Below are 18,512 nucleotides of genomic sequence, written 5' to 3'. Positions count from 1 at the left end.
CCTTCCAATCCCATCCTACCGTAGTGTGAATAGCACTTGACAGAGCTGCTTTTGTTGTGATCAGTTCCTGTTTTAGAAGTTTTATCCTTGAAATAACCCTGTTAGCTCAGTGACTGAAACAAAAGAAATAGAATTCATTATTCTACATGTGATATAATAAATGTTTTGATAGTTCATATAAGGCAGAGATGATTTCTTTGTATTTCTATTTTAATAGCTATTTTAGTCCATAAAACACATTTCAATAATATAGTGATATTCAGGGTCACAATCCGCTGCTTGAAGATTGAAGTCCAGAACACTAAATTGTTCTCATGTTCCTATCTTCCTAAAATGTGATTTGCAAATTAATACAAAGGTGTAAGTTGAAAGATATATTTAACACAGTTGTAGATATTTGTCTTACATTTTTTTCTCTTCAGCTCAGATTTTTGCCTTTTATTTTTAACTCATTTATTATGTTTTTGTCAGTCTTAGATTCTTGATCCATATGCACATGTGCATCCTACAAATTCCTTCCTATCTTTCTCTTGAATTGTCTGGATCTTAACTTCTCTTTTCCTGGCCAAGAAAAAAGGCTGGACACTCCTGTTTGATACAGAGGAAAGAGTTTAAAGTCAAAGGATCTCAATTCTAATGTGACTGTTAAATATACTTGTGACCTTGGTAGAAAGGCAACCTTCCTGGGGCTCAGTTTCTTCATCTATAAAATGAAAGTCTTGAAGCTTAGGTTTCTTTCTAGTTCTGGTTCTCTGCTCAATTTTTATACTTATTAAAGGCCTCATTTGTAATAAGACCTTACTTTTTCTATCTTTAAAATATTAGAATGATTTGTTTAAATATATGTCTTTAAGCTAGAAAGACCTACATGAATTGATGCAAAGTGAAATAAGCAGAACCAGGAAAACATTGTACATAGTAGCAGCTATATTGTGGAATGATCAAATGGAATAGACTTTGCTACTAATATCCAGGACAATTCTGAGGGATTTATGGAAAAGAATGCTGTCCACATCCAGAGAAAGAAGTTGAAGTAGGAATGCATATGAAAACATATGGTTTATCAGGTTATATGTTTTGGGATTTGGGTTTTATAAGAATATTCACTTACAAAAATGAATAATATGGGAAAATGTTTTGTGTGATAATACATGTTTAACACTAATTGAATTGCATGCCTGTTTGGGTGTGAGGGGGTGAAAGGGAGGGAGACAATTTGGATCAGATAACTTCAGAAAACTTATGTGGAAATTTGTTATTAAAATGAAAAATAATAAAAAATGTAAAATGAATAAATTTATTCCTTTAGCACTTTTTACTTTTTATTTATTGTATGCCTTTTTTATAGATGCCAATATTATATGGAAAATGGCTTTGCCAGTTCAGCAGATATCCAATGAAAATAAGAAATTTTATCATCATCACACAAATTAGAAATCACTTCACAAGGCCAAGAAAAACAAATTTGCATTGTCTTTTGGCACTGTCTCAGCAGTCTTCTGGCAGTTTTCTCCACTGGGGATTCAAGAACTACAGGACTTCTTCCTTATGGAATAGTTCCCAGGCTCCCAGTTCAAATGGTCAAGAGAATATTTCTGCACAAGGCACTCACCCTACCTCCCTTAATGAACTTCCACTCAAGACTGAAGTAACCAATTTTGATTCACAAATATCACTAGAAGGTAATTCTGAAATTTGGGGCAAGCAACTGTTTCTGAAAGTTGTTTCACATGAAGTGGGTATATGTGACATGTTTGTTGAAAACTATTCTATCTAATCTGCTTTTTAAAAAACCATCTAGTCTTTTGAGTTACTAACCTAGACTATTACGCCAAGCTAATAGTCTATATCATACTTGTAGAAAGTAGTACACTTTATTCTTAGCAAGGAAAAATAATAAACTAGAAGGCTGTGACTAACTGTACATTTTAAATACTGATGCTATCATGGAATTATTTTTTCAAATCTGCTGATAAATTTTTGTATTTGTTTACTATACTGCTTTTGATCTACTTTCTAGTAACATTTAAAAATTTTATTTCAGTATTTAGATTCTTAAAACTATAGTTAAGCCATTTGGGTTTGGGAAGGTTTATGGAAGTCAACTTATAATCCTTATAATTTAATTTTTGTATTCATTTCTTAAAATTGTATGAATTTTGGGTTTATTGTGTATTTCATGATATAGTTCATACATGCCAGGGTAGAAAGAGTACTGAATTTGGAGTCAAAAGAACTGATCTTGAAACTGATCTATTTACTACATGTATAACTTTGAACAATTTACTTATCCTCTCTGAGCTTGATTTAAATCTTAAAGAAAGGAAGGGATTATAAAAAATAGATGTGAGGAGAGAGAGTATTCTAAGAAGAGGGAACAGCCATTGTAAAGGTGTAGAGAAAGGAGATGGAGTAAAATGTCTGAGTGGAACAGAGAATAGGCCAGTATGGTTGGACCAAGAGTTAATGGAGGGGGGTAATTTGTAAGAAAATTGCAAGTAAATGAAGAGTTTTAAATGCCAAAGAGAGAAGTTGATATCTGATCCTCAAGGTAATAAAGAATCATTAGAGTTCATTAAATAGAAGGGCAGGAGAATGTATGATTAGACATGTGCTTTAGGAAAATGATTTGGCAGCTATGTTGAAGACAAATTAGAGAAGAGAGAGGTCTAGGTAGAAACTAATTGGAATGTTAATGCTGTCATCCAGGCAAGAGGTTGTGTGGACTTGAACCAGAATTCTCTCCCATCCTGGCTTCCTTCAAGTTCCAGATAAAATTCCACTTTTTTACAAGATATGCCTATAGAAATCCTGCTGCTGATTCTAGTGCCTTTTCTCTTTCGTTTCCTATTTATACTATGTAGCACTTATTTATGTGTAATTGTTTGCATGTTGTTTCCCTCATTAGATTGTAAGCTCTTAAGGGCAGGAACTATACCCTCAAAAGAAAGTCATCAGCCACCAGAGCTCATCTCGCAGAATTGAGAAGGGAAGAAAGGAGTTCATAGTAGTATTCTTCATGTATTTGAAGGGCTAGCATGAGGAAGATGGATTAGATTTGTATTGTTTTACTACTGGAAGCAGACTAGGAGCAGCAAGTAGAATCTGCGAAGAGGAATATTCAAACTTAAGGTAAAACATCTTAATATCTCAAAAGTGAGATAATGCCTTAGATCTCCCTCATCTGGAGTTTTTTAAACAATGGTTGTTTCAGTCCCTTGCTGAGGGGCTTCTTGTGCAGGTATAAGTTGGCTTCAATAGCCTCTTCTTCCTCCAGCTGTATTGAATGATTTCTCACCTTTATGGCACTTTGATAATTAGTTCCAAGTCACAGTTCTTTGGAGCACAAGCAGTCTCTTCTTATTTGAGGGTTTCTAGCTCCTCCTCCTAAAGGAAGAGCCTCATACCTATTAACCCCATGTGTTCAGTAGCCTTCCTTTGCTCCCTTCTTTTTGTCCCATGCTTCTACCCTCTATCTTGACAAAGATCAGGAATTCCTTCTGTCCCATCAAATCCTTCTTGATTTTTGTGAATAATAAAGCCATAATTGTTCCTTCAGTAACATCTCATATCTCATTTTCCCTGATATCCTAGAGCAGTGATGATGAACCTTTTAGAGACCAAGTGCCCCAACTGCAATCATCATTCCACATGGGAGCCCAAAACCTTACCCCAGACAGGGGACGGAGGAAATGCTTCCACTGGGCTTCTGAGCAGATGAGTGGGTCATGTGAGAAATATCCTCAGGCTCATGTGGAGAGAGGAAGGGGAGCAGCTGCCTCCAGCACACTCCAGCACATGTGCCATAGGTTTGCCAGCATAGTCCTAAAGGGTATCCTAAAACCTTTTCTCAAGCCCATTTTCCTTCTCTTTATAGGAATGATTCCAGCCTTTACTTTGGGCATAGATTACAGTTGTTCATCTATAGCAGAAAGACAAATATCATACTCTAGATGTAGGTCACTGTCATATTTTTTTTGTCCTTCATAATTGTTAGGAACAGAAACCTCAGTCCTCAGTCCTGTGTTTCTTCTTGCTTTTTCCAGTAGGTATTGTTAGGTTTACTCTTCCTAGTTAAAGTAACTTGAATCAGGTGAATACAGGCTCTCTCTGATAGGCTCTTCTGCAAATTTTTGTCAGCTTCTTCTCCAGATCTACTTAGTCCCAGGTAGTTCCCTGCAGCCTTTGCTATTGCTGAGATGAAGAAAAACCTCTAGAATTACCCTGTTTGGTAGGAGCCACAATTCTGCATTATAGTCCTTTTCTTGCATGCTACAGGCTATAAACCTTCACCATTCCTTTTCTTGACCTCTGACTTCATAAAGCTTTGCCCAGGGAGAAATCCTTTCTGACCTGTTCCTGTGGCTCTTCTTGACTTTTTTTTGGTAAGGGTGATGGTAGCTGTGGAGCATGCAAGCAATGGGTTAGGGCAGTGGTGTGCAAACTACAGCCTGCAAGGCCAGATGTGGCCCCCTGAAATGTTCTATCCCACTGCGTGACATTATTCCTAATCTGACAAATACAATGAGTAGGATACAATACAATGAAACTTCGAAAGAATTGCCTTAGAAACAGATTGACAGATCAGCATTTCCTTTCCTTTGGCCTCCTCTTTAAAAAGTTTGCCCATCACTGAGTTAGGGGATGGAGTGGATTCCAACCATATTGAACAATGACCAAAGATTGGTATGGGATAGGGCAACATAAAACAGACAAACAGACACAGGGAATAGTCTGATTTGGCTAGAATATTAGAATACTTGAAGAGGACCAGATGGGAATGAATTGTGGAGAATCTTGAATGCCAAAATCAGGAGTTTAAATTTGATTCTTTAGGTATTGGGAAACCCCCCAAGATTTGAAATAAAGCACTGATATGATCATAGTCTTAAAGGTCTAGAACTGGAAGGGACCTTAATTAAGGCCATCTTTATTATAACCCTTTCATTTTGCAGATGAGAAAACTGAGACACAGAAAGGTTAGATTCATAATGTAATGAATGGCAGAAGTGGGATCTGAATCTGAGTGCTCTTCAAATTTAGTACTTTTTCCATTGTACCATCCTGCTTCTCAGATAGAACTATGAATTAGAAGGATAAGTTAGATAGCATTGTGTTGGATGTTTTGGAGAAGGGATAGTCTTGAAGCAAGATTACATCTTAAAATAGGCTAGACAAGAAAAAATGTGGTTTCTGCTAAATCTGTTTTAGGAGGAATGGAAAGTAGAGACTTTGAAAAATTGCAAAGGTAGAAAAGATGGATGTGGGGGAGTGAGGGAAGAATCAAAGATCAAAACTGGCTTAATGGGAAAATGAGAGTACTATTAAAATGAAGACTAGTATGAAAATATGTCTTGTGAAATTATTAAGAACAAAATAGAGCTGCACAACTAAATTAGAATTTTTTAAAATGCAGTACAACAAAAATAGGGTGATTACAAGAAAAAGAAGCAATTGATTAGAATAAAATACGTATGACAGATACAATTAAAAAAAAAACTTTGTCTAAAATATAAAAGAAGCTGTTAAAAATGCACAGGGGTAACTTAAGTCCATACCAAATTACAGGATGTGAACAGACAAAAATCATTATTAGTCATTTGAAAAGGTGCCAATCTCACCAGTAAGCAAAGTATGAAAATTAAAAGAACTTTTGAAGGACTAACACATACTATCAAATTTGAAAAAAAAAAAAAAGCAACAACACTCATTGCAGACAGGATTGTAGAGAAACAAATAGAGAATCTTTTTGGAGAGTAATTAGGCATTATTATAAAGTAAATATTTCAGTGGTTGCCAAACTTTTTTGGCTTACCGCCCCCTTTCCAGAAAAAATATTACTTAGCCCCCTCAAAATTAAATTTTTTAAAATTTTAGTAGCAATTAATAGGAAAGATAAATGCACCTGTGGCCATCACCGCCCTTCTGGATCGCTGCAGCACCCACAATGGGGTGGTAGCGCCCACTTTGGGAATCACTGAAATATTTTGAAGCCTCAAAAATAATAATGCCTCCAATCTGTAATAAGGTGGTAAATCAGGCTGATAATAGGGAAGCTGGTGGTACCAGTAAGTTGCCTGGGTCAGGGAGGCTACAACTACAGTATTTGTTGGTTTGAGACAGCCAGGGATGTTTGAGCCTGAGCTGAGATGTCCGGTCAGTCTCCCTGCTGGTGAGAAACCAGAAACCAACAAGAAGTGAAGCTATCTCACTTCCTAAATAAAATGGTTGCCTGATCTAATCCCCCCTGGAGATAAGTGGTAGCTATCCTCCTCCTCCTTAGCCTCCTTAGCCCTGGTTGACATTATAAATGAACTATGGAAACTCTCAGAATCAAGTAAGGGATTTATTTAAACCAAAGGGTAAACTGAGGGAAGAGGGTTAGGGTCTGGAGAAGCAGGCTGAGGGAACCAGCCCCTCAGCCAGGGATAAATCCCACTGCCCTGATGTAGAGTGGTCTACCAGCTTGACAAAAGACGGTAATGATTTGGTTTAGGGGTGTCCTGGCTAGGCTAACTTAACTAATTCCTGCCCATCTTCTACAACCCAACCTCCCTTCCCCTCCCGGGGTCCCAAGGGGAAGTCCAGGGGGTAGCTGGATGTCTGGGTGAGGTCAAGGAAATCAGAATCCCCAGGTTGGTTCTCCAGGGGTATTTATAGTCCAGCTCCAACAGTCAGGTCTTGAGACAGGGACTTGCTGGGTCAAAGTTCTATTCCCCTAACTGCCAGGATTGCCTAGGGCAGGGGTCAGCAACATATGACTCTCGAGCCATATCTGGCTCTTTTGAGGGCCAGATATGGCTCTTTCTGCAGGAGCCATAAAGTCAATTTTTTTTTTCAGGCGCTGTTACAGGAGTGCGCACTGTGAGCGCTGTATGGCTCTCACGAAATTACATTTTAAAAAATGTGGCGTTTATGGCTCTCACGGCCAAAAAGGTTGCCGACCCCTGGCCTAGGGTGATTTTGCAAATGCAAGAGATCTTGCATCAATCCTGCATTACAAATCCAATAATTTCATTATTGAAAATATACTCTAAAAGTGACATTAAGACCAAAGAAAATAATTTTTCAAGTTTTTCATGGAAGTATTCTATGCATGCTAAGCATTCTGTCATATCCAGTGAAAAAATTGGTTAGTATGTGTCTCACAATAGGGAAATGGTTAAGTAAATTGTAATATACTAATGTAATGAAATATTGTAATATCATTAAAGCCAGCAAGTATGAAGAATACAAAGAATCTGAAAATTCCTTTATGGGATAATGCAAATTGAAAGATGTAGAACCAGAGAACACAATGTACACTATATATTGAAAAAAAAATGAGTGGACAGAAAGCCCCAATAGGCCATTTAGGATATTTATTTTTTGGAATATTTATACAGTGAAAAAAATTTTGACCAAATTAATGATTTCATCAGTATAGGGCAGCATTGGCAATGATGTGGCACACAAATGAGAGCTGGCACTTGGGGAGCTGCTTCATTCCTCCTCTTCCCAAAACTGGAGGAAATTTTTTACATGCCCCACCCCTCTGTCCAGTCGCCCAGAGTAAGCATATTCTCCCTCAGCTCTCTGGTAATCTGGGGGCTCACAGACTGCTTGAATTTGCCTTCCAGGCACTCAAACTCAGAGGAGGGTATAGAGAAATGAGTATAGGGACCTGAAACAAAGGATTCCTGACTTTAAGGCAAATTCAACACTCATTATACTATTATATTAATATGAATTAACTTAAAATATAAGTAGTTTCCTAGCAATCTTAGTTGGTAATATTGATGTTCAATATTAATTTTTGGTAAAAATTCCTTTGTTTAAAAAAGAAGATAAAAATTAGTGAAGAAGATGATCAATTTTAAACATTTTGAGTTTGAGATGCCAGAAATCCATGCAAGTATGGCCGTCCAGAAAATTTAGGAATAAGAGACTTGTGCTCTAGGGAACAATTGGGAGTAAAGATAGAAAATGGGCAGCTGTCTTTGGAAAGATGATTGTTGAAGTAGTGGTAGTAGAAGGGAGTACCAAATGAGGAAGTTCATATAGTGGGAAAATTAGACCAAGAACTGAAACTTGGAAAAACATTCACATTTAAGGGATCAGTGGAAGATGAGGAACTAGCAAAAGAATGGGTAAAAGTAGGAGAAGAAACCATGGGAATGACATCACAGAAGTCCAAGGAACAGTTAGGAAAGAGGGGTGAGCCCATTATATTAAATGCCTTAGATTAGTGATGGGCACACTTTTTAAAGAGGGGGCCAAAGGAAAGGAAATGCTTATCTGTCAGTCTGTTTCTAAGGCAATTCTTTCAAAGTTTCATTGTATTGTATCCTACTCATTGTATTTGTCAAATTAGGAATAATGTCTTTCAGAAGGATAGAACATTTCAGCAGGCTGCATCTGGCCTGTAGGCTGTAGTTTGCCCATTACTGCCTTAGATCAGTATTATTATGGCCAAAAAGTGGTGAGGGTGTTGTTAATTATATGGTCATTAGTTCTCATGGAGGGGCAGCTAGGAGGCTAATTGAATAGAGCACTGGCCCTAGAGGCAGGAAGATTAAAGTTTAAAACCTGTCTGGTACACCAGCTTTGTGACCCTGAACAAGTCACTTGCTCCCTATTTGTGTCAGTTCCTCATCTGCCAGGAAAACTGTCCATGGCAAACCAGTCTAGTATCTCTGCCAGGAAAGCTGTCCATGGGATCATGAAGAGTTGAACATGAGTGAAGGACAACAAAGAGCTGATGGAGAGTTCCAATATAGTATTGAGTACAGAAACCACATTTCAAGTTGTCGATGGATAAATTTTTAGGGATTTTTTCTAACCTTGTTTGGCAGCTTGGAGTAATTGGTGAGGAAGGCAAATGGCAGAAACTATTTTGGGTTGAGGGCTAGCAGAAGATTAAAGGGCAAAAAAAGAGGGTATTATTAAACTGTTCTTGTTGTCAAGGACAAACAGGAAAATGAGGTCAGGAAATAGTTAATGGCCTGGGACAATAGGGGGAAACTGAGTTGCTGATGGTTCCAGTGAGGTCCAAGAACAGATCTGGAATTGGCAGGAGGTACGCAGATGACAATACCCACTCCTCTTCAGTACATCTTTGGAAGTTAAGGCAATGCAATATGGTAGAATTACTTAACCTTTCAGTGGCCATGTAGCTTTCTGTGACTGTAAGTTACAGAATTAGAGATTTTCATTAATAAGAGAGAGTTTCTACACTGGAATTTTCATACTAATGAAATCCTAGATATGGTTCCACCCATTGGCCTTTCTTTACCTCCCCTCCACCCAAAAAGCAAAAATCAATTCAATTTGTGAGGCATAAACTCATAAATAGGTTATCTTGATAGAAAGTATGCATGCAATAGAGGACTTAGCTTTTTCCTTTCCTTGCATATGTCTACAATGATGACTTCAAGAACTGGACGATTTGTCCCCGATTTCTCCACTGCAGCAGATTTCTGAGGAGGATGCTGTGCAGATAGTTGCAGAACCTCCTCTGCCCCCAGCTTCATTTACACTTCGAGATTATGTGGATCGCTCTAAGACTCTGCAGAAATTAGTGCTCCTAGGTAAGTAATCAGATACTGTTTTGAACACCCTTTAAGACTTTAAACAGTGGATGGTGTGCTGGGCCTCAATTCAGGAAGAGTCATCTTGAGTTCAAATCTGGCATTAGACTCTTCCTAGCTATGTGACCCTGGGCAAGTCATTTCACCCTGTTTGCCTCAGTTTGCTCATCTATAAAATGAGCTGAAGAAAGAAATGGCAAATCACTCTATTATTTCTCTCAAGAGCCTGATTGGGATCAAGGAACATTGTATGTTACTGAAACAACTACACAACAATATATTTAGTCAAATGTGTGTGCATAATACATATTTAATGTGTTAACATTTCACTTAAGGTCACAATTTTACACAAAAGTAAATTTATTGCTAATAATTTATTTACCCTTATGGAGAGCAATGATTCCATCAATATGGGTTATTACTTCAGTGATGCAGTTCACTCACCATGGCCTTCCTGTGTCCATGTTCTCCCATAAGTCTCAAGGGGAGTTTACACAGTGTGCTGGGGTCCTTCCTCTTGTACAAGGTGTTCCCCTCTGACATCCCTTTCTCTAGCTTCAAAGCCAGCCCATGTCTTTTTCTAGTTGTACATCTTTAAGATGATATCTTTTATGCTATTTTCCTACTGGTAATCTAGGAGTGTAAAATAGCAGAACTATGACTGAATCATTGGATAATATTTTGGAATGCCCTTACACACATATCTCCAGGAGTGATTGTATCAAGTGCTAATTAGAGCTGAAAAATAAATGACTATTGCTGAGATGGTGAGGTAAAAGGCAATCATTAATGAACATTGATATTCTAAGTAAAATTCCACTCTCCTTAGATTCAAGAAAACTTCTCAGGATATCTTTTTGTTTTAGCATAGCCAGAGTCTGAAACTAGGGCTGAATGAAATATTTTAACATGTGTAAACTGCAGTACTTTGTTAAAATTAAAGATTGACCCCATTGGTGGTGATAGTTAAGCTGTTAGAAAGTATACCCCACCCTTGTTAGTCATAAATTGTGAAACTTGCTTCCATCTTATTGAACAGCTGTTTAAGATTGAGGGAGGGCTTTACTGTAGGAATAATTTGCATTTGGTATTTATTTCAGTGATTCCTTTTTATTATGGAAACCAATGAAGAAATAATAAAGGAATAAAGTGAGAAGAAAATGCATAACTTATGATCCTGTATAGCATAATCCTGCTATATTATGCAGCCTAGTAGACTTCCTTTTTGAATATCAGACCTTAAATAAGTACCCCCATTTTCTTTTTAACTTGTTTGCTTTATTTTGAACACTGTCACCGACTTAATTAATTAGTTAGTTTAGCTTTGGAAATTTTGCCATGGTTACATGATTCATGTTCTTTCTCCCTTCCTCCTTCCCCCTGCTCCCCCCCCCCCCCGGTAGCTGACACGCATATCCACTGTGTTTTACATGTGTCATTGATCAAGATCTATTTCCATTATTATTGATAGTTGCACAGGGGTGGTCATTTAGAATCTACATCCCATATCATATCCACATCAGCCCATGTGTTCAAGCAGTTGTTTTTCTTCTATATTTCTACTCCCGTAGTTCTTCCTCTGAATGTGAATTTCGTTCTTTCTCATAAGTCCCTCAGAATTGTCCTGGATCATTGCATTGCTGCTAGTAGAGAAGTCCATTACATTCGTTTTTACACACTGTATCAGTCTCTGTGTACAATGTTCTCCTGGCTCTGCTCCTTTCACTCTGCATCAATTCCTGGAGGTCATTCCAGTTCACATGGAATTCCTCCAGTTCATTATTCCTTTGAGCACAATAGTATTCCATCAATAGCTTAATGCCACAATTTGTTCAGCCATTCTCCAATTAAAGGGCATAGCCTCATTTTCCAGTTTTTTGCCACTACAAAGAATGTGGCTATAAATATTTTTATACATGTCTTTTTCCTTATGATCTTTTTGGGGTATAAACCCAGCAGTGGTATGGTGGGATCAAAGGGCAGACAATCTTTTAGCGCCCTTAGGACATAGTTGCAAATTGCCATCCAAAATGGTTGGATCGATTCACAGCTCTACCAGCAATGCATTAATGTCCCAATTTTGCCACATCCCCTCCAATACTTAATACTTTCCTTTGCTGTCATGTTAGCTAATCTGCAAGGTGTGCGGTGGTACCTCAGAGTTGTTTTGATTTGCATTTCTCTAATTATAAGAGATTTATAACACTTTTTCATGTGTTTGTTGATAGTTTTGATTTCTTGATCTGAAAATTACCTGTTCATGTCCCTTGCCCATTTATCAATTGGGGAATGGCTTCTTTTTTTGTACAATTGATTTAGCTCCTTATATATTTGAGTAATTAGACCTTTGTGAGAGTTTTTGGTTATAAAGATTTTTTCCAAATTTGTTGATTCACTTCTAATTTTGGTTGCATTGGTTTTGTTTGTACAAAAACCTTTTCATTTAAAGTAATAAAAAGTATTTATTTTACATTTTGTAATTTTTTCTAACTCTTGCTTGGTTTCAAAGTCTTTCCTTTCCTTGAATTCTGACAAGTATATTATTCTGTGTTCACCAAATTTATTTATAGTTTCCCTTCTTTATAGTCATGTCATTCACCCATTCTGAATTTATCTTGGTGTAGGGTGTGAGATGTTGATCTAGACCCCATCTCTCCTATACTGTTTTCCAATTTTCCTGGCAGTTTTTATCAAATAATGGATTTTTGTACCAAAATCTGGGTTCTTTGGGTTTATTGAAGACTGTCTTGCTGAGGTTGTTTACCCTTAGTCTATTCCACTGATCCTCCCTTCTGTCTCTTTGTCAGTACCATATTGTTTTGATAACCACTGCTTTATAGTACAGTTTAAGATCTGGTACTGCGAGGCCACCTTCCTTGACATTTTTTTCATTTCCCTTGATATTCTTGGTCTTTTGTTCTTCCAAATGAATTTTGTTATAGTTTTTTCTAATTCAGTAAAAAAGTTTCTTGGTAGTTTGATAGGTATGGCACTAAATAAGTAAATTAATTTGGGTAGAATGGTCATTTTTATTATGTTAGCTTGTCCTACCTACGAGCAATCAATGTTTTTCCAATTGTTTAGATCTAGTTTTAATTGTTTGGAAAGTGTTTTGTAGTTGTGTTCATATAATTCCTGTGTTTGTTTTGGTAGATATCCCTATTGTCTAGGGTGATTTTAAATGGAATTTCTCTTGCTACTGAGATGCGTTGGAAATATATAAAAATGCTGATGATTTATGTGCATTTATTTTGTATCCTGCAACTTTGCTAAAGTTGTTGGTTATTTCTACTAGCTTTTTAGTTGATTCTCTAGGATTTTTTAAGTAGGCCATCATATCATCTGTAAAGAGTGATAGCTTAGTCTACTCTACTCATCGCCTATTTTAATACCCTCAATTTCTTTTTCTTCTCTAGTTGCTAATACTAGTGTTTCTAATATAATGTTAAATAATAGAGGTGATAATGGGCATCCTTGTTTTTCTCCTGTTCTTATTGGGAATGCTTCTAATTTTTCCCTATTGCAGATGATGTTTGTTGATGGTTTTAGATATATACCGTTTATTATTTTTAGGAAAGGTCCTTCTTTTCCTATACTTTCTAGTGTTTTCAGTAGGAATGGGTGTTGTATTTTGTCAAAGCTTTTTAAACATCTATTGAGATAATCATGTGGTTTTTGTTGGTTTGCTTGTTGATATGGTCAATTATGTGTTTTCCTAATGTTGAACCATCCTTGCATTCATTCCTGGTATAAATCCCACCTGATCATAATGAATAGCCCTCATGATCACTTGCTGGAGTCTTTTTGCATCTATATTCATTAAGGAGATTGGTCTATAGCAGTGATGGGCAAACTATTCCCTGTGGGCTAGATCCAGGCCATAGTTTGCCCATCACTGCCTTAAGCAATTCCCTAATCACTCCGCCCCCACATCCAGATGTAGTAATTGATCCCAAAGCTGGATCCTACTCTGTCCCTTCAAATTGCTCTAGAACTTCCTTGAGACTGTCCTGTTGCCAAGTCAGCCAATAAAAGGTCAGTAACTGGTTTGAATTTTATAAAAAAAAAAAACAAACTTAGTTAAGGTAATCAAACAACAAGGGAAACTGATAGAAGGAAAGAGGGTTTTAGGAATCCCTAAATGAAGTTTGATCTTAGCTCAAAGTACTTAATCTAGCAGCTTCAGAATATTGATAGCTGAGCTAACCAGGCCTACTGGCCCAGTCAGGCCACCGGTCGATCTGGCCTACTTTAATGGACACTGCTTGCCTATAGACAAATTAGATAGCAGTTTGATTGAAGATAAATAGATGGATAGATCTTCTGTAGTAATTTATTGAATAGTATTAATTGAACCTAAAGCTCAGTAGTAATTCTGTAACTTTCAAGTAGGCTGGTTGATATTTGGCTAGACCAGTGATTCCCAAGGGGGGCAATGATGGCCACAGGTGCATTTATCTTTCCTATTAATTGCTATTAAATTTTTTAAAAAATAATTTCCAGGGGCACTAAGTAATATTTTTTCTGGAAAGGGGGTGGTAGGCCAAAAAAGTTTGGGAACCACTGAGCTAGACCATTAAAATGAGGAGAGAAAGGTTTGACCCCAGCCAACCTGGATCCCAGGCTCCAGTTTCTCCCTCCCTTATATAGGACACAGCCCAACCAAAGATTGGTCTCATGCCCCAGGATGGCTTCAGGAATCTCCCAAGATTCCAAGTGTCCATCTGGAAACCCTGCCCAAAGACATGGCTTCTTGCAAATCCTTGCAAAACTTAACTTACACTTTGTAATTATAAAATGTTATGTAAATGTAAGTTTTATAGTTCATATTATTATTGATGATATATAAGGGTAATTGTCAAGATGTGTTGATTAAGAACATAGCAAAATGGCTAATTCAACTAATGTGTATCACTTGCTGCAGGGGTCAATTTGTCCAAGCTGGAAAAACGCCCAGGTGCTGGCAATCTGCTTCTGAGACTGGATTTTGAAAATGACATACAAAAAATACTTCTGTTTCTTAAGGATATTGGTGTAGAAGATAACCAATTAGGAGCATTCCTTACTAAAAACTATATTATTTTAAGTGAGGACTTGGAGAATCTGAGGATCAGGTAAGGACTTTTGTAAAATGGTTCATTTTACTAAACACTGAGATGTGATTATGGAACAAATAGCATAGTTGCAATGTATTTTTTTTTTAAACCTTACCTTCCATCTTAGAAACAATACTATGTATTAGTTCTGAAGCAGAAGAGGAGCAGTAAGGGCTGGGCAATGGGGGTTAAGTGACTTGTCCAGGGTCACATAGCTAGGAAGTGTCTGAGGTCAGATTTGAACCTAGGCCTGGCTCTCAATCCACTGAGCCACCTAGCTGCCCCCTGTGATATATTTTTTGTTGTCTTTATCTTACCAGGTTGTTTTGAGGATCAAGTGGGATAATAAATATGGAACTGTTTGAAACAATAGCAAACTGCAAATGTGAGATATTGAAGTGGTGGTTATAATGTCCCACTGAAATCAAAATAAGCCTCTGAAACAGAAATCATTTAAACTACCAAATCTTCCCCTTTTCTCACATTGTCTTATTGATCCCAGCAACAACAATTAATCTTAGTGCTTCCCTGACTCACAGCCTTAGAATAATCTCTGCCTTCTTTGTCTCTTCACTATTCTCAAACCTAGTCCTTTTCTTTCACTAGTGGCCCTAGAGATTAATCATTTCATTTCTTAAATAGTATAGCTAATGCCTTAAAAGCTTGTCTGTCTGGATCTTCTTCCTGTAGACCAAAATTATTTATCAAGAGTTGCTTTTACCTAGAAGAGCATAAACTTGTTATACAAAATCTTGTAATTGCAAGGGTTCTGTTAGTTATCTTCTTTTTTTATAGTTCTCAGAGAACGAAGAGTGCGCTCTGAAAATCTTGGATCAAAAAGTTGAGGGGAAGTAGAGTCCTAAATAGACTTTTTATTTTCTCCTGGAGTCAAAACAATAAACATTTTGTCTAGATAGGAAGCCATCACCAAATTTTAATGAATATCAAAAAGTTATGCTTAAGGTGAAGATTGAATTTTCTTTCATGGATTTAGAGAAAAGATTTCTCTAAGACTTTTCTCTTGGATTTTCTCTTGTGTTAACTTTTATTCATGTTTGAACATTATATTCTTTTTGGGCTATGACATCAGGATTAATTTTTGCTCTAGCAGAGGGGCTATAATACCTTGAAATGAATTTCATTGTAATACATGATTAAGATTTGCTCTTTATGGATATTATGTCATCTTTCTACATTAATTTGAGTTGGGAGTTAGGCACAAACAATCATATTTGCCATTGTAAAATACTTTAATATATATCATAGAGGTAGCTATGTGGCTTATTGGATAGAGTACCTGGCCAGGAGACAGGAGGAACCGAGTTCATATCCACCTTCAGACATTTATTTAAAAGCTGTATAATCCTGGACAAGTTACTTAACCTCTTTCTGTTATAAAACAGGAATAATAATAGCACCTACTTCTTAGGATTGTAAGGATAAAATGAGATCATTTTTGTAAAGCACTTTGCAAACCTAAAAACACCATGTAAATGCTAGCTATTGTTATCACTGTTATACTTATGTGTTCTTCAAGGGAAAAGGGAAGTCCCAATATGTTTTATTTAAAAGAGTTTGAAAGACATGCTTTTTGTTTGCTTTTTATTTACTCAGTAAGCATTTATGAAGTACATGCTATATTCCAAACATGATACTCAGCTCTAGGGATGCAAAGACCTTGCTTACAAGGAAGTTAGATCATTTTGGTTGGAAAACATCATGTACCTAAGTCAGTATTTACTAAATATAAAGCAATTTATCAGGGAAGAGCGCCTACAATTAGAGGTTCAGTAGAGGCCTTATATAGGAAGCAGCACTTGAATTGCACCCAAAGGAAGCTGGGCATTCTAAGAGACAAAAGTGAAAGGGAATATCACGCAGACATGGGGGCTGACCCATGCAAAACCTGGAGATGAGGCATAGAATGTTATGTATAAAAAAGTGAGGTGGCCAGTTTGACACATGCACCATGTGAATGAGAGTAATGTGTAGTCAGTCTGAAAAACTTGGCTGCCCCCCACTCACAGAGGACTTAAAGGATTAAACAAAGGGTTTCTATAGTTTATCAGAGAGGTCGTACGGAGCCTCTGAAGCCATTTGAGCAGGGGCATACTGTGGTCAGTGTATGCTGGGGTAACTAACAGACTTTGAGAGTTGTTTGGAGAATGGATTAGAGAAATGAGAGCCTGACTTCAGGGAGACCAGTTAGGAGGTGAGGGGTACTGAGAACCTGAACTAGGGTAGTGGTCATGTGAGGAGAGTAGAGATGCAAACTGTGTTGTGAAAATAGAATCACTAAGATTTGGCACCTGGATTACAAGTTAATACCTCGATCGCAAGTTGGTCAAGTGAAAGGATGATGGAGCCCTCAGTAGAAATAGAGAGGTGGAAGGAGACAAGATTTAGGGGAAATTATAATTAATTGTGGTTTGGACATTTCGATAGAAATGCCTATAAGCATCCATTTCGAAATGTCCATTAGGTAGTTAGTAATGTAGAACTGGAATAAAGGGGAAGCAGAACTAAATTCTGCTAATTCATAATTCTACTATATGCTGGTTATCCTTCCAAGCTTGAAGTTCAGTTTGAGGGACCTGAACTATTTAAACATTATGCTGGAGGTCTTTCTCTACTTAAAATAGCAGTTGGTAAATTCATGACTTGCTGATAATTTCAACTTTCTTTTTTTTTTTTAAACCCTTTTCTTCTTTCCTAGTATTGATTCTAAGACAGAAGAGTGGCAAAAGCTATGCAATTGAGATTAAGAGACTTGCCCAGGCTCACATAGTTAGGAAGTGTCTTAGGCCATATCTGAACCCAGGTCTTCCTGACTTGAGACTTGACACTCTTTCAACTTTCTGAAAATAGAGGAATAAGATTTTATAATTGGAAAAGACTTTTGAGATCATGTTTTCCAACCCCTCATTTTATAAGAAACTGGGGCTTACAATCAGTGCTAGAGATACCAAGACAAAAATGAACCAATGAAATTACTTTCATTCAGTTGGGTGAAACAGCACATTTATAAATAAATACATAATATTCAAAAAGGAATTGAAGGAAGAGTGGTGCCGAGGAATGCAATAGCAGCTGGAAAGATGTGTGGGAAGATCTCATGTAAGTGCTGGTGCTTGAACTGAGCTATAGGGAAAAAACAAAACCTAGGGATTTCAAGAGGTGGAACTGAGGATCAAGTGCATTCTAGGAATAGACAACCTGTGCAAAGGCATGGAGATGGAAGATGGGAATATACGTGTGTGTGTGTGTGTGTGTACACTGTAAAAATGAATCCAGTTAGCAATGGTGTCACAGCATGAATCAAGCTGCTAGCACTAGCAGGGGAGAGGGGAGTGAGTAGATGGAATTCTTTCTCCCCCTCCCTGGCAATTGCTACCCTCTGATGACAGTTATAACAGAATCTCTTTTTGACCAAGAATGGAGGCTATTTTGACTTAGCTATCACAGGGCTAAATTGGCTGACAGGGAATAATCCCACAGAAATTAGCAGTTTCCACTTTTGGGAGTTTATACCTTAAACCCAAGATAGATCAAGTGCTCAGGATGTCTTCAAACAACTTTCTTGAACTCCGGATTACAGCTATGCTCAGAGTCTGTCTGGATGGAGATTTGGCTAAGGTAATGCAAAGCCTGGAAATACAAGTCCTCACACCTCACAAACTTAACAAGGGAAGGGAATTCAGGGAAAAAGAGAATGAGGGATAAATTCTAGGATTGAGAGTGAGATAAAATTATCTACTATCTTCAGGATACTGTCAGAAATAGCAATTCCCCTAGAAGGGAAAGCTTCTGAATAAAACTATTCCCCTAACTCCCTCACAATCTAAAC

The 18,512-nt window shown here is 37.3% G+C and overlaps 1 protein-coding gene across 2 annotated transcripts in view; it reads left to right on the top strand.

The window, feature by feature from the left end:
* The window catches only part of MTERF3 (mitochondrial transcription termination factor 3), a 57,700-nt gene that overhangs the window by 15,270 nt on the left and 23,918 nt on the right, over positions 1–18,512 (top strand). For both annotated transcript variants that reach the window (XM_044668476.1, XM_044668485.1), the window contains exons 2-4: positions 1,349–1,682; positions 9,417–9,569; positions 14,494–14,683. In XM_044668476.1, the coding sequence (XP_044524411.1) occupies positions 1,349–1,682; positions 9,417–9,569; positions 14,494–14,683 (677 nt within the window). The remainder of the gene's footprint in view (positions 1–1,348; positions 1,683–9,416; positions 9,570–14,493; positions 14,684–18,512) is intronic.

Source organism: Gracilinanus agilis, chromosome 1, assembly GCF_016433145.1.
Source record: "Gracilinanus agilis isolate LMUSP501 chromosome 1, AgileGrace, whole genome shotgun sequence".
Classification (NCBI taxonomy): domain Eukaryota; kingdom Metazoa; phylum Chordata; class Mammalia; order Didelphimorphia; family Didelphidae; genus Gracilinanus; species Gracilinanus agilis.
Note: the sequence above shows the minus strand (reverse complement) of the source record. Positions and strands in the feature narration are given on the sequence as shown.